This window comes from Tupaia chinensis, unplaced genomic scaffold (genome assembly GCF_000334495.1).
Source record: "Tupaia chinensis unplaced genomic scaffold, TupChi_1.0 Scaffold000146_1, whole genome shotgun sequence".
Taxonomy (NCBI): Eukaryota; Metazoa; Chordata; class Mammalia; order Scandentia; family Tupaiidae; genus Tupaia; species Tupaia belangeri.
Genome location: NW_006159616.1, coordinates 194,111 through 210,995, shown reverse-complemented (window position 1 = coordinate 210,995; position 16,885 = coordinate 194,111). Strand labels below are relative to the sequence as shown.

Here is a 16,885-nt window from a genome sequence, read left to right as displayed (position 1 = left end):
TCTTTTGAGCCGGGGCTTTTTTCTGTTTCTTTTTTTTTTTTTTTTTTTTTTTTTTTAGCGCCAAACTGCGTACCGCGAAATTCGGATCTCCCGCGGAAAATGCTTCACTTCGGTTGGCTGCTGCAACGCGTAAGAGCTCCACCCCCCGGAAAAGACTTGTCTTAGAGGCGGTGATTGCTACACGAGCTTTGTGACTTAAAGGGGCCGCCACATCTGTTGTCGCCTGGCGCCCGCCGGGGCTAGCAACTCTGGAAACTGAAACAGAGGGTGGTTCCGACACCCACAGTGCAGAGGCGCCCAGAGCAGCGCAGAGGCAGAGCGCGCTGGGAAATGCGCCCAGATTCCCTGTGGAGGAAAAAATTGGGGAACAGAACCCTGACATGAGCCTAGACCCAGCAGTGCGTTCCCCAGACCACAGGGCTTTTTGTTAGTTTGCAATGTTGCTTAGCTGGATAAATGCTTTTATATACTTTATCCCGCTAAAATGAGAGCCAGGAACCTGCTCCTTTTCTTGGCAGGGGCCAAGAATCTCAACATTTATCCCCCTGCATAGGGAAAATGAATATCTATTTAGCACCTGCAGTATGCCAAACACTACGCTAGATCTTTACAGGTGTTGTTTAATTGATTCCAGCGTGCTAGGGAGAGTGATCTCCACAGTATAGATGGAGAGGCTGGAAGGCTGAGGAACTTGCCCAAGGTCACACAGAGAGATATGCTGATTTGAGAACTGGCAGTGAATCTGGGACAGTCCAGCTCCAGAGCTCCGGTTCGCCCCAGTAAAGGCTTCCTCTCCCACTTCCCAAAGCGGTGCCCTACCGCTTGCGGCACTTGGGGGTGGGAGTCCAGAGTGCAGATCTGTCCTGTTCACACCTGCATTCCCCGGGACCCAACATCAGCACGTAGTGAATGTCTCCAGCTTTCTTCTGAACAATCCTTTCACCAGAGCCGCCCTCCGTCATTCCAATACCTGCATTGCTGATGACCTCTTGCCATCCTCATCTCTCCAGCTTAGAGAGGCGTGGAGAAGTGACCTTGGGTAGAAAGTGGCAGAGCTGCTAGAAGCTGCTGCTGGAGCCCAGGGCTGTGGATGCCTGCTCAGAACTGTGCGACGTTTATGCAAGTCAGCCTTGGCGTTCAAAACCTCCGAGTCAGTCCCCAGCTTAGTACCTCAGATCATGGAGGACAAGATAGTGATAGATAGTTGAGGTTTTGTCAGCGCTGGCAGCTCTGCCACTTTACGAGCTGTGTGACCCTAGGCGAGTTTCGTAAGCTCTCTGAGCCTTGGTTTTCTCATTCCTAATATAGTACTTACTGGGTTGGCTCATGGGGAGATCCCATGAGATTACGCGTGTAAGCCTCTCAACAGAACCTGGCTCCTCAGAGCCTGAAGAAATGGCAGCTGCTTCGTATTTCTGACCTTATCTCCAGTGCACAGACCCCTGCAGTCTGCCTATCTCACTAGGCCTTCAAGGGCCAGCTGAAACCTAACCTCCAGGTAGCCCTCCCTGCCTGTCTCCCTTAAGTCAACCAGCATTGTGCCTCTCGTCCTCTTCCGCCCTCAACAAACACGGCTTTGTTTTCATGCCTGTTTATCAGTTAGGTTCTCAGTTCCCTGAAGGGCTGAGATTGGATCTCTATTTGAATATCCCTTAGCATCTAGGGCCTGGCTTGGCATGCAGAAGCTGGAAAATAGGTATTGATTATGATTCGCTCATCTGCTCAGCAAAAGGTAGTGGAAGTTTGTGAGATCTGGGGCCAGTAGGTGGCATGGTGGTTAAAGTGCTGGACTCCCACATGGTTGACTGTGGTTTGAGTCCCAGACCTAGCAGCTTGCTTTCTCACTTTCCCTCTCTCTCTGGTCAAATTAAAGTAACAATAGTAATAGTAACTAATAAAATTAAACAAGTGACAATTATTATTATTTTGTAAATAACGTCATGAGATCTGAAGTCAGAAAGTCAGGAGGCCCCCATTCAAGTCTTTCTCTCTGCTTCTTGGTTGGGTGACCCTGAGCAGATGCTGTTCTTCCTCTTAACCTCAGTTTCTTCAACCATCAAATAAAGACCTATTTCACAGGACTTTAGAAACACTATTCATAGTAGTGCAGTGATTGGAGCCAGCAGGTGGCATGGAGGTTAAGGTAACTGGATCCCACATGGTCGACTTCATGGTTTGAGTCCCAGACCCAGCAGCTTGAAAATCACACCAAGTACATGTACGTGCATGCCCCAAATTCCAAGGGAATGGGGAAGAAGAGATTGCAGCATGGACAGCTCCACACTGAGATGATTTCTCACTTTCTCTCTCTCTCTCCTCTCTCTCTCTCCCCTCTCTCTCTCTCTCTCTCTCTTCGTCTCTCTCCAGCGAGCTCATGTGCCCTATAGCAAACTATAAATAGATAGGTAGGTAAGACAGATACAGACAGATAAAGTAACGTGTCGATCAAGAGAAGCCGGGGTTGGCCCCAGACCATGAGGGTTAAGAGTTGTACATACGCAGCCGGATCCCACAGGGCTGACCATGATTCAAATCTCAGCCCTGGTAGCTCTAAAAACCTCATTGGGGGTTCCCTCTCTCTCTCCTGTATGTACACTCCCTGTTACAAAAAAAAAAAAAAAGAGTAAATAAAATACCGGTGGCAACAAAGATTGCTAACGCAGACTGAGAACCTGCCGTGTGCCGGGCTCCGCGTGCTTGGCCTTGAGCCTCTCCTCTGATCCTCACAACACCCCTCAGACAGGCTTATTATGACCCCATTTTACAGATGAAGGGACCTGGAAGGAATAGTCGCAGAGCAGGTTTAGGTGAGGAACAGGGCCCCAGGGCCAGGGAGGAAAATGGGGGTGGCAGGGTGGGGCTGGGAGGGAAGAAGGGAGCCAGCAGGGGGCTGAGAGCCAGCTCTGTGGTTGAGTTTCGGTAGCTGGGGCTGGCTTTACAGTTTCACTGCCTGGGAACTGACTAATTCCTGCAAGAGGCGTGGGTCTGGATCGGCAGTCTGTCTCCCTGAGCTTGGATTCTTGCCCCATCCGTTCCTGGGACTACTGTGATATTGGTCTGGTCACCGGTCCCCTCTGAGCCCCAATTTCCCCTTCTTTGAAACGGGGATGAATAAAGTGACCTCTCAGGACCAGCAGTTAGCATAATGGCTATGTCACTGGATTCCCATGTAGTCAACCATGGTTCGAGTCCCGGACCCGGTAGTTTAAAACTCATGCTGGGCACGGGACCAGCAGTTGGCATAATGGCTCTGTTGCTGGACTCTCATGTAGTCGACCGCGGTTCGAGTCCCGGACTTAAACTTACGCTGGATGTGTGTGCGTGCGTGCCCAAGATCCCGAGAAGAGAATGGAGGAGAAAGGATTGTGGTGTGACCATCTCCTCTGGGGGTGATTTCTCGCTTTCTGTCTCGCTGTCTCTCTGTCTCTCTCTGTCTTTCTGGCGAGCGCATGCACCCTATAGCAAAAACCTCTCAAGAAAAAAAAAAAAAGAAACAAACAAAATGGAGAGATCTCTTTGTTTTATTTATTTATTTTTTTTTTTGGAGAGACAGAGAGACAGAAAGCTAGAAATCACCCTCCAGGGGGGATGGCCACGCTGCAATCCCTTCTCCTCTATTCTCCTCTCAGGATCTTGGGTATGCGCATGCACACGTGCCCGGTGTGAGTTTAAGCCACTGGGTCGAGACTCCAACTGTGGTCGACTACGTGGGAGTCCAACGACATAGCCATTATGCTAATGCTGGTCCCAGACCTCTCCATTTTCAATAGGTGTTAGATAGAACATTTTTGAGACGGGGGCCCAGGACTGAATATATTTTAAGGTTTGTGCAAGATGGACCGGAAGAGCCCTCATGGAATCGAGGTGTGATGCTGCGGTTTTCCATCTATGCCCTACACGTTCCATCTCCGGCCTTCCCTACTGCTCCACATCCCCCAGGCCCTTCCTCCCTTCCTCCTCTGCGTCCCGTGTGCCCTAATCCATTACGTCTTTTTTTTTCCTTTTAACTTTGCCGGAAGGTGTGTGTGCTCGGGAGAGAGACAGCAGAGAGAGAGAGAAAGAGAAAGTGAGAGACATCCCTCTCCCGTAGGGCGTGGTCACATTGCGACCTCTCTTCCATTTCACCTCTTCTTGGGATCTTGAGCACACACCCTCATCCACACATTTTTCAAACTGGTCCAGGACTTGAACTGTATGGTCCACCGTGTGGGCTCTAACTGCTTAACCACCATGCCACGAGTTGGCCCTGTTCTCTCTCTCAGGACCCACTCGAATGGAATGGCAGGACCAGAGCCTGAAGTCAGACATCCAGCAACGTCTCACACTCCTTGGGAGCAGGCCACAGACGTGGTATTCATCTTCGTGTCTTCCTCCTCTGAGAGTGCCAGGCCTCAGAGGCTGCGGTAAAGGACGATACCGGCCCCCACTTCCTGGGAACCCCGTCAGCATGAATGCCCAGCTAGGTCCTTTACATGCAATACGTTGTTGAAACTCCCCACTACGCTATAACACGGATACGAGTTAAAAAGATGAGGACACAGCAGTGGAAACTCGTAAAGGGATTTGACCGACGGCTGGTTAAAAATGGAATGGGGGGGGGGTGGCTGAGATGCTACATGGCTGTCCGCAATGCCAGTCCTGGACCTTGTGGCTTACTTTCTCGCTTTCTCTCTCTCTCTGTTTCTCTCTGGTAAGCGTACATGCCCTATAGCAAACTGAAAGATAATAATAATAGAAACCAGCAGATGACATAGCGGTTATGTCACTGGACTCCCACATGGTCAACCACAGTTCGAGTACCAGACACGGTGGCTTGAAACTCATGCCGGGCTTGTGTGCCTGTGTGCCCCAAATACTGGGAGAATAGAGGAAAAGGGATCACGGAATGGCTATCCCCTCTGGAGGGGTGATTTCTCACTTTCTGTCTCTCTGGCAAGCACACATGCCCTATAGCAAGAATTGCTCTTTTTAAAAAAGATAAATAAATAAAATAAATAATTCTTTAAAACTTTAAGAATTATTTTTTATTTTATTTAATTTATTTATTTTAATTTGATCAGAGAGGGACAGAGCAAGCAAGAGAGAGAGGGAAAGTGAGAAAGTAAGCAGCCAGGTCTGGGACTCGAACCATGGTCAGCCATGTGGGAATCCAGCTTCCTTAACCACCATGCCACTTACCAGCCCCTTAAAAACATTTTATCAAAATGGAATTAGGGACCAGCAGATGGTATAGTGGTTAGAATGCTGGATTCCCACATGGCTGGTTGTGGTATGAGTCCTGGGCCCATTGGTTGGAAAATCATCCCAGGTGCGTGTGCATGTATGCCCAAAATCCTGAGAGGAGAATGGAGGAGAAGGTGGGGACCTTAGGTGGTGTGGTGGCTAAGGCACTGGACACTCCCACATAGCTGACCACAGTTCGAGTCCTGCACCTGGTGGCTTGCTTTCTCGCATTCTCTCTCTCTTTCTCTCTCTCTCTGTTTCTCTCTCTGGTCAAATTAAAATAAATGAACGAATAAATAAAATTTAAAATAATGTTTTAAAAAAGAGAGAATGGAGGAGAAGGAATTGTAGCATGGTCATCCCCCTTGAGGGGTATTTTCTCACTTTCCATCTTTTTCTCTCTCTGTCTCTCTCTCTCTCTGGTGAGCATACACACCCTATGGCAAAAGCCTAAAAGAAAAAATGAAAGGAAGAGAAAGAAAAAGAAAGAAAAGGAAAAAGAAAAAAATGGAATCAGTATCTGAACTCCAGCCTTGGCTCGTTTTGTCCTCAAAGCGAATTCGTATTCCAGCTTGTATATTCCACCCCTCGTGTAGGCTCTCTGAAAAATGCCTCAGATCTCTGTGCAAAGTCCCGTTTATGAAAATACGAACCGCTTGCTGCAGGCTTGCTGACGGCAGACCTCCTGCTCCAGGCTGCGCAGTATGTCACCTGCTCACGTGGCCCAAGTCACAGAGATGCCAGATTGGAGCTGCGGGAGGGAAAAGAGCCTCCGCTCCATCTTCACCGTGCTTCTGTTCTACAATGAACACATGTGACTTTGGTAGGCCAGTGGTTAGGGCACTGGATCCCACATGACCAACCCACGGTTTGAGTCCCAGAACTGCAGCTTGAAAACACTGTAGGCGCGTGTGCATGCGTACCCAAAATTCCATGAGGAGAATGGAGGAGAAGGGATTGTGGCGTGACCATCTCCTCTGGGGGTGATTTCTCACTTTCCCTCTCTCTCTATCTGTCTCTGGTGAGTGTATGTGCCCTATTGCAAATTTAAAACACACACACACACACACACGTTACTTTGGCAATTGGAAAAAGAGTTGATCTTTTATTTTTTTTAATTTTTTTGCCTAGGGTGCATGAGCTTGCTGGAAAGAGCAAGAAGGAAAGTGAGAAATTACCCCCCAGGGGGATGGCCATGCCACGATCCCTTCTCCTCCATTCTCCTCTCAGGATTTTAGACACATACATGCATGTACCAGTGTGATTTTCAAGCCACCAGGTCTGGGACTCAGTGGACCATGTGGGAATCCAGTGCCTTAACCTCCATACCAACTGCTCATCCAAAAAAAAGGTCATTTTTTTAAAGAATTATTTTATTTCACTTTATTGATTTATTTATTTTAATTTGATGGGGGTGGGGGAGAGAAAGAAAAATAGAAAGCAAGCTTCCAGGTCTGGGACTCGAATTGTGGCTAACCATGTGGGAATCCAGTGCCCTTAACCACCACACTGCCTGCCGGTCCCCGAAAAAAGTAATTTTTAAAAAGTGAGAGTGTGGCAGGACCAGCAGTTGGCATAATGACTTTGTTGCTGGACTCCCATGTAGTCAACCACAGTTCGAGTCCTGGACCCGGTGGCTTATACTCACGTTGGGTGCGTGTGCTCAAGATCCAGAGAGGAGAATGGAGAAGGGATTGCGGTGTGGCTATCCCCCTGGGGCGGGGGGGGATTTCTCGCTTTCTGTCTCTCTGTCTGTCTCTGTCTTTCTGGTAAACACACGCGCCCTATAGCAAAAACCTCTCAGAAAGAAAAAAGTGAGAGTGTGGGACCGGCAGGTGGCGTGGTGGCTAAGGGTGTTGGACTCCCACATGGCCGACTGTGGTTCAGGTCCTGGACCTGGCGGCTTGCTTTCTCACTTTGTCTCTTTCTCTCTCTCTCTGTCCTTCTCTGGTCAAATTGGAACGGATGAATAACAAAATAATGTGAAATAAAAAAATAATCCTTAAAAAAAAAAAAGTGAGAGTGTTGGGACCAGCAGATGCTGTAGTGGCTATGTTGCTGGATTCCCACGTAGTTGACCTCAGTTCGAGTCCCAGACCCAGCAGTTTAAAACTCATGCTGGGCGCGTGTGTGTGCGTACCCAAAATCCCAAGAGGAGAAAGAAGAAGGGATTGCAGTGTGGGGGGTGATTTCTCACTTTCTCTCTCTTCTCTCTCCCCCTCTCTGGTCAAATTTAAATAAATAATAAAGTTAAATAAAATAATTCTTTAAAAAAAAATTCATACCATCCTAAAGAAACAAGACACACAAATGGGCCGGTCACATGTTGTACGATTCCATTTCTGTGAAATGTCCAGAACAGACAAATAAATAGAAACTGAAAGCGGATTCGTGGTTGCCAGAGGTGGGTGGGTCTCGTTTTAGATAAGGAATGTGGCTCCGAGAGCCCGACTGCCACCGTGCCCACCCCCGGCGTGACTTTGGACCTGTGACTGCGCCTCCTTCTCCTCCCCATCATTTACTCGTGTTAGAGTGTGTGTGCACGCACGAGACTGAGAGATGACACCCTCCACAGGGCCTGTGACACCACAGCCCCCTTCTCCCAGCCCTCCAGCCAGTCAAACCCTGAGCACCGACATGCTGACCCGGCGGGTAACTGGAACCACGGTTGCCACGTGGGGTCTGGCTCTGCCTGAGCATGACTGCCATGCCGCAGAGCCTACCCAGCCTGGCCTCTTCCAGTCTTCGTTCTCTTCAGGTCACATCGAGATGATGACAGGCACCAGAGAGGGCAGCCGTGGGTCTCGGTGAGCGTGCCTGCAGCTGCCTGCAGGTTCACGGCCAGTCCTTGCCGTCCCTGCTCTCTGACCCTGGGTAGAAGCTGGTAGGTGTAAAGGATAAGGCTGCCACCTAGAGGTAGGCCCGGCACTCGTGAAAGCCTGTGAGCCGTCTCAACGAGGTCAGCCGCCTGTGCACTTCTGGGGAGAACAGGATGTGGAAAAACGTGGCCCTGCTGAGAGGCCCAGGCTACTGGCTTGGTCAGGTTCTTTCTGGGTGTTTCCAGCCCCTGGGGATGTTTTTCACAGTTGATGGGTCCTGTGAGGGCCCTCCCACGTGGGAGAAGGGCCGTGGATTCCAGCCCTAGCAGAGGTGACCAGATCACGTAGAGCAGCAGTACTGGTCAGTAACTGGTCAGTTTACTCCTTCCTTTTCTTGAGGGGGATATCTTTTTTTTTTTTTTTTCGGATAGGTTTTTGCTACAAGGCGCATGCGCTCACCAGAAAAACAGAGAGAGACAGAAAGTGAGAAATCACCCCCTGGGGAGGATGGCCATGCCGCAATCCCTTCTCCTCCATTCTCTTCTTGGGATCCTGGACATGCATGCACACGTGCCTGCCATAAGTTTAAGCCACCAGGTACGGGACTCGAACCGTCGTTGACTACATGGGAGTCTAGCGACACAGCCGTTACACCAACTGCTGGTCCCGTTGAGGGGATATCTTTAAAACACATACCTGGGGGCCGGATGGTGGTACAGTGTAAAACATACACTCTGCAAGGTTGATTCACATGGAAAAGTTCTGGATTCACATCTAGAGACCTTTCTAAGTACACTGGGCCTGTGAGTGCCATGACCCTGGCTGGCTAGAGCTGACAGTGGATCATGGTGTGGAAACTGTTGGGGATGCTATCTCTTGGTCTCTCTCTGTCTCATTCATGGAAGAAATAAACTTCCAATTTTTTCAAAAAGAAAACACACAGGGGGGCCATCTGGTGACATAGTGGTTAAGGCACTGGACTCCCACATGGCCAACCACTGTTCAAGTCGCAGACCTGGTGGCTTGAAAATTACTCCTGGAGGGGGGAGGGATACCAGCAGGTGGCATGGCGGTTAAGCGCTGGACACTCTCACATGGCCAACCATGGTTCAAGTCCTGGGACTGATGGCTTGCTTTCTCACTTTCTCTCTCTGTGTCTCTCACTGGTCCAATTAGAATACATAAAATTAAATAAAAATAATTCCTTTTTAAAAACTACTTTTAAAAATAAAAAGAAAGAGGGGCCGGCAGGTGGCGTGGTGGTTAAAGGCGCTGGACTCCCACATGGCCGACGGTGGTTCAAATCCTGAATCTGGTGGCTTGCTTTCTCACTTTCCCTCTCTCTCTCTCTCTGTGTCTATATGATCAAACTGGAAAGTAACAGTAATAATAAATAAAGTTAAAATAAAATAATTATTTAAAAAATAAAAAATAAAAATAATAAAAAGAAAGAAAGAAAGAAAATCACCCCAGGAGGGCCAGCAGGTAGTGTGGTGGTTAAGGGCACTGGACTCCCCCATGACCAACTGTGGATCAAGTCCCAGACCTGGCAGCTTGCTTTCTCACTTTCCCTCTCTCTCTCTCACACTCTGTCCCTCTCTGGTCAAAATTTTAAAATTAATAATAAAGAAAAGTTAGGGAACCAGCAGTTAGCGTAATGGCTATGTCGCTGGACTCCCATGTAGTCGACTGCAGTTCGTGTCCCAGACCCGGTGGCTTAAAACTCACGCCGGGCGCGTGTGCGTGCGTGCCCAAGATCCCGAGAGGAGAATGGAGGAGAAGGGATTGCAGCGTGACCATCCCCCCTGGGGGGTGATTTCTCGCTTTCTGTCTCTATGTTTCTCTCTGTCTGGCGAGCACACGCGCCCTACAGTGAAAATCTCTCAAAAAAAAAAAAAAAAAAAAAAAAAGTTAAATAAAGTAATTTTTCTTAAAAAAAGAAAGAAAGAAAGAAAGAAGAGAAAATCCCCCTGGACATGTATGTATGCATGCCCAAAATCTCAGGAGGAGCAGGAAGGAGAAGGGACTGTGGTATGGCCATCCCCCTTTGGGGATGATTTCTTGCTTTCCCTCTCACTCCTTCTGGCAAGTGCATGCACCCTATGGCAAAAACCTAAAAAAATAAAACAAATAAACAGAAATAAAACACCCACATGCAGTCTCATTATTCTCCAGTTTAAGATCTGCCACTAGCTCTCCACCACAGCGTGGCCACCCGGCCCTGGCTCTTCTGATCTGCTGCCTTCCTGCATGGGCCTTAGGGTCCAGCCAAGCACACTCTTCCAATCCTGCCTCTGACTCCCCGCTTCCTGTCTGTGCTGTTCTCTCCACTCGGAGTGTCTCTCCCCTGCTCTCCCTCCGTGTTGGACTGAACAGATCATAATATCTCGGGCCACATCACCAGGAAAAATTGTCCTGCTCTCAGACACAAGGTTCTTTTTTTCCCTTCCTTTCTTTTTATTATTTTATCCCCCAGAGGGGATGGTCACGCTGCAATCCCTTCTCCTCCATTCTCCTCTCGGGATCTTGGGCACGCACACACACGCGCCCGGCGTGAGTTCTAAGCCACCGGGTCCAGGACACGAACAGTGGTCGACTATGTGGGAATCCAGTGACATAGCCATTACGCCAACTGCTGGTTCCCATTATTTTTATTTTGCCAGAGGGCGCATGTGCTTTCCAGAGAGAGGGAGAGGGAAAACACGCTTCCCAGAACAAACGGTCCAACTCCAACTCCGTTTCCTCCCTTTCTCCCCCCGTCAGGATTTTGGGCATGCACACACACGCATTCCTGGCATGTTTCTCAAGCCACTGGGCCCAGGCCTGGAAGCACAGAGTGGCCATGTGGAATCCAGCTGCCCTAACCACCAGGTCACAGAGCCAGCCCCTTCTCTCTGTAACCAGACGAACAGCAGGATGCTGTGTAGCCCATATCCGCCTGTGACCTCAAACAACACTCACCAAAAATTAGTATATTTTAAGTCTTCAGACTAACAGAATTGAAACCTGGAATAATGAAATAAAAAATCCAGGTCAGCTGCTAACTTTCAAAAATAAGACCCAGAGCTCTTTTGGAATAAGGATACACGGTCTTTGCACCCCAGCTGGTGCTGGCTCCAGAGTGCTGAGGGCTTCCACCACCCATCTTTAGTTTTATTTATTTATTTTCAGCGAGAGGTCTGTGCTATAGCATGCGCTCACGAGAGACAGAGAGACAGAAAGCAAGAAATTACCCTCCAGGGGAGATGGCCATGCCACCATCCCTTCTCCTCCGTTCTCCCATTGGGATTTTGGGCATGCACACACACATGCCTGTGTGAGTTTTCAGCAGCCCAGTCCAGGACTTGAACTGTGATTGGGCAAGTGGGAGTCCAGCAATGGAACCACTATGCTATTTGCTGGTCCCTCCACCATCCATCTTTGAAGCAACCCTGACCCCTACTCCCCACCTCCTGGTAGGAATCTCAGTTTATCATCATTTCACATTGTAATTACAGTTGTTTCTTGAAAGGTTTTTGCTACAGAATGTGTGTGCTCGCCAGAAAGACTGAGAGACAGAAAGCAAGAAATCAGGGACCAGCCACGCTGCAATCCCTTCTCCTCCATTCTCCTCTCGGGATCTTGGGCACGCACACACACGCGCCCGGCGTGAGTTCTAAGCCACCGGGTCCAGGACACGAACAGTGGTCGACTATGTGGGAATCCAGTGACATAGCCATTACGCCAACTGCTGGTTCCCATTATTTTTATTTTGCCAGAGGGCGCATGTGCTTTCCAGAGAGAGGGAGAGGGAAAACACGCTTCCCAGAACAAACGGTCCAACTCCAACTCCGTTTCCTCCCTTTCTCCCCCCGTCAGGATTTTGGGCATGCACACACACGCATTCCTGGCATGTTTCTCAAGCCACTGGGCCCAGGCCTGGAAGCACAGAGTGGCCATGTGGAATCCAGCTGCCCTAACCACCAGGTCACAGAGCCAGCCCCTTCTCTCTGTAACCAGACGAACAGCAGGATGCTGTGTAGCCCATATCCGCCTGTGACCTCAAACAACACTCACCAAAAATTAGTATATTTTAAGTCTTCAGACTAACAGAATTGAAACCTGGAATAATGAAATAAAAAATCCAGGTCAGCTGCTAACTTTCAAAAATAAGACCCAGAGCTCTTTTGGAATAAGGATACACGGTCTTTGCACCCCAGCTGGTGCTGGCTCCAGAGTGCTGAGGGCTTCCACCACCCATCTTTAGTTTTATTTATTTATTTTCAGCGAGAGGTCTGTGCTATAGCATGCGCTCACGAGAGACAGAGAGACAGAAAGCAAGAAATTACCCTCCAGGGGAGATGGCCATGCCACCATCCCTTCTCCTCCGTTCTCCCATTGGGATTTTGGGCATGCACACACACATGCCTGTGTGAGTTTTCAGCAGCCCAGTCCAGGACTTGAACTGTGATTGGGCAAGTGGGAGTCCAGCAATGGAACCACTATGCTATTTGCTGGTCCCTCCACCATCCATCTTTGAAGCAACCCTGACCCCTACTCCCCACCTCCTGGTAGGAATCTCAGTTTATCATCATTTCACATTGTAATTACAGTTGTTTCTTGAAAGGTTTTTGCTACAGAATGTGTGTGCTCGCCAGAAAGACTGAGAGACAGAAAGCAAGAAATCAGGGACCAGCAATTAGCATAATAGCTATGTCGCTAGACTCCCATGTAGTCGACCACGGTTTGAGTCCTGGACCCAGTGGCTTAAACTCACGCCGGGCGCGTGTGCATGCGTGCCCAAGATCCCGAGAGGAGAATGAACGAGAAGGGATTGAGGCGTGGCCATCCCCCTGGGGGGGGTGGTGATTTCTCACTTTCTGTCTCTCTGTCTCTCTGTCTTTCTGGTGAGCGCACGTGCCCTATAGCAAAAACCTCTCCGAAAAATAAAAAATAAAAAAAAAAAATCACTCCCCAGGGGGGATAGCCACGCCGCAATCCCTTCTCGTTCATTCTCCTCTCGGGATCTTGGGCACACACGCACACATGTCCGGTGTGAGTTTAAGCCACCAGGTCCAGGAGTCGGACTGTGGTCGACTACATGGCAGTGCAGCGACATAGCCATTATGCTAACGGCTGGTCCCATAATTTCAGTTGTTTTTATGCTTCGTTCTCCTCACTAGATTTAAGTTGCTTCTTCTGGTCTTTATCTCCACTCCCAATATCCAACACAGAGACCATCACAGAGTTTAAAGGCAAGAGCTGCCTATTGGACCCAGTGAAAAGTTTGGAATGGCTGAAGGATTACTCACAAGCCTTTCCCAGGAAAGTCTCTAGCTGCTGTCAAAATGTCCCTGTGACCCTGAGCGGGAGACACGCTGAACTGGGAACCCTGGGGGCCAACGGGATTCTTGTCAGGAGCTACAAAATCCTCATGTACCTCCTTCTACAGGCCCAGGACATACTGTCTCACCTTTCTTCTTCTTCTTTAAGACTTATTTATTTAATTTCATGTATTATTATAATTACTATTTAAATTTGACCAGAGAAAGGAAAAGCGAGAAAGCTGGCCGCCACATCCAGGACTCAAACCATGGTCAGCCATGTGGGAGCCCACACCCAGCCTCATGATCTCCCCCACAGAGGTCAGAGCTGACACTGATGGTAGCTAAGCAAGCACTTTCACACCCTCATCTGCTTTTCTTTTTATAAATTGGCTAGAGGGCACATGCGTTTGCTTGGGGAGAGAGAGAGAAAAAGAGAGAGCAAGCACCTCCCCAGGTGGGAAGGCCATGTTGTAATCCCTGCTCTTCCATTTTCTTGGGATTTTAAGCACACATGACACATGCCTGTGTGTTTCTCCACCTTCCAGGTCTGGGACTTGAACCACACGACTGGCCATGAGATCCAAGCACCTGAACCACCATGTCACTGGCTGACTTCAGTTTCAATGATCACAGCAGCCATAGGGAAGCCACAGTCAGACCCATTTCACAGGTGAAGGAACTGAGGCATTTCCTGTCAGTGAAATGCCCAGAGACACACACCTTAAGGAATGTCAGGGCCTGCATTTTTCTTTTCTTTTCTTTTCTTTTCTTTTCTTTTCTTTTCTTTTCTTTTCTTTTCTTTTCTTTTCTTTTTTTTTTTTTTTTGGAGAGGTTTTCACTATAGGGCACATGTGCTCACCAGACAGACAGAGACAGACAGAGAGACAGAAAGTGAGAAATCACCACCCCCCCCAGGGGGATGGCCACGCCTCAATCCCTTCTCCTTCATTCTCCTCTGGGGATTTTGGGCATGCACGCACACAAGCCTGGCGTGAGTTTTAAGTCACCGGGTCCAGGACGCGAACCACGGTCGACTACATGGGAGTCCAGCGACATAGCCATTACGCTAACTGCTGGTCCCAGCATTTTTCTTTATTTACTATGTGCGGGTCACCTTTCTAAAGGCTTATAAACCTTGGTGCATGTAACCCTCATGACATCCATGTGCAGTAGCTGTTATCAACACTTGTTTTCAGACGAAGAAACCACCACTCAGAGCATTACGTATTTGCCTGGGCTGTCAGACTGACTGGTGATGGGACAGCACGGTTTTGGTGGTGGTGGTGGTTTTTTTGTTGTCGTTTTTTGTTTTTTAGTTTTTGTTACAGGGCGCGTGTATTTTCCAGAAAGAGAGAGAGGGACAGTGAGGAATCACCTGCCAGGGGGGCGGCCATGCCACAGTCCCTTCACCTTCAGTTTCCTTAGGATTTTGGGTACAAATGCACCTATGCCCAGCGTGATTTTCAAGCCACCAGGTCCAGGATTCGAACCACTGATTTGGTTATGTGGAATCCAGTGCTTTAATCTCCACACCACCTGCTGGCCTGGGACAGCAGGTGTTAGGCTCAGCTGTCTAGGTTCGCCCTGTCTACGGCTCTGCTATCCTTGGGTCCTCTCTGGAAGCCGCAGCTTTGGCGTGTGGAAGTGGGATAGCAATGCCCTGTTCACAGGGGCTGGCGAGCGTTAGCTCTAACACGCCAACACGGTCGGAGCCCAGGAAGAGGGTGTCATCTTTTGGGGGGTTGCTCCTCTCCGGTTTAGCAGCTGAACATTACAGCCAATGGCCACACGAGGGAAGCCACGCGCCGAGGACCTAGTCCCTTCCCAGGCGCCAGCCCCGTCCAGTGAAGAATTTTGCAGAGTCCTTCTTCCTGCGCCCAACCCGGGGATCAAGGACAGGGCTCCCCAGTGTGGAACCTCGAGGAGCCAACCGTTGTGAAAGAAACTACTCTTAGGCCTTAAACCCATCCCCTGTGCCAATACCAATACCAGTTCTGGAACTGGGGGTGTCCATGGAGGGGGCCCAGCTGCATCCCATTTGGTGGGAGTAGGGGGGGGGGGGGGGGGGGGCGACGTAAATCCCCTCCCACTGTGGGTGCCGGAGCCACAGCTGCAGGGTGGGGGGTGGCAGGGAGGGCTTTGGAATTGTCTCCCCAGGGGTTTCCATGGTTACAGATTGATGCAGGCAGCCCACTAGGCTGGGTCCTTTATCTGTATTGTTCCTGGGGAGACAATGGGCTTTGGTGGTGGGGACTGGGTGCACATCATTGCTGCAGCCGGGGCCTGAAGTGCCCTGCTCTCTGAACCCCCTGACCCCGACTGCTGGGGCTGAGGGATCAGGTGTGGGGGTCAGCCTCGGTAATCACTCCTTGTTTTAGGGTACACTCCTGCTAGAGACTCAGAGACCGCGTCCATCTCTGCTTGGGCAAATCCAAGTCTCCAACACAGGAACGCTGCAGAGGCCTCAGCAAGGCCGCCTGGAGTCACAGAGCCATGATCAAACCCTGCAGGGGCTTGGCCAGTTTACTGTACCCGCCGGAGCGTTCCCCTTCTGCCACGTGGGTACAACACTCGCTTTATAAAATTGCTGAGACAGAGCACAGGAAAGTGCTCGGGGAGCACCTGAGCTCAGACGCGCTCTGGCAGGCCTTGAGGCAGAACTGTCTGTCATGCACGCCAAGGCCTTGGCCCAAGCCTTTCTGCGCTGGTCCTCAGCGGCCCCATCTATGATCCAGGACTTCGTGAGGTTTATAAAGGATGAAATGAGATGATGATAAGAAAGTGCTTGGGGGCTGGCTCTATGGCCTGGTGGTTAAGGCAGCCAGATCCCATATGGCTGACACTGTAGTTCAAGTCCCAGACCTGGCTTGAGAAACATGCCAGATGTGTATGCGTGCCAGAAATCCTAACAAAGTAGAGAAATGGAGAAGACTTTGTAGCGTGACCACACCCCGTAGGAGGTGCTATCTCCCTTTGCCTCTCCCTGTCTCTCTCTGTTTCTCTCTGGCAAGCTCATGTGCCCTCTGAAAAACTTAAAAAAAGAAAGTACCTGGGGGACTGGCAGGTGGCATGATGGTTAAAGCTCTGGACTCCCACATGTTTGACCACGATTCAAGTCCCAGACTGGTGGCTTGCTTTCTCACTTTCCCTTTCTCTCTCTCTCTCTTTGGTCAAATTTAAAAACAATAATAACAAATAAATTTAAATAAAACAGTTCTTTAAAAAAGATTTAACAATGCATATTTGGGAAAATAGAAATCAGAGCATAATATACAAATTGTTTTGTAAGTCTTAAATACAGCTTAAATGCACCATGTGACCACAGAGACGCAGGGTGTTTGTTCAGGTAGGCTCTGCAGCGCTGGGGCAGTTAAGAGAGGTTTTTCTGAAGGAAGCAGGAAGGGTGCTGAAGGGTCTCAGAATCAGGGAATCATTCCACTAAGATCTGTCACACTGCGTCAAGAAGAAACACAAGTCCAGAGGGGTGAAGAGACGGCTCTGCCACCGTCTCCTACCCTGCTGGCTCACTGCCTTCTC

The 16,885-nt window shown here is 49.5% G+C and overlaps 1 protein-coding gene across 1 annotated transcript in view; it reads right to left on the bottom strand.

The window, feature by feature from the left end:
• The window catches only part of E2F2 (E2F transcription factor 2), a 29,532-nt gene extending 28,283 nt beyond the window's left edge, over nucleotides 1-1,249 (bottom strand). Inside the window, exon 1 of the mRNA XM_027770570.1 lies at nucleotides 971-1,249. Within this exon, the coding sequence (XP_027626371.1) occupies nucleotides 971-976 (6 nt within the window). The 5' untranslated portion in view covers nucleotides 977-1,249. The remainder of the gene's footprint in view (nucleotides 1-970) is intronic.
• Between the last annotated feature and the right edge of the window lie 15,636 nt (nucleotides 1,250-16,885).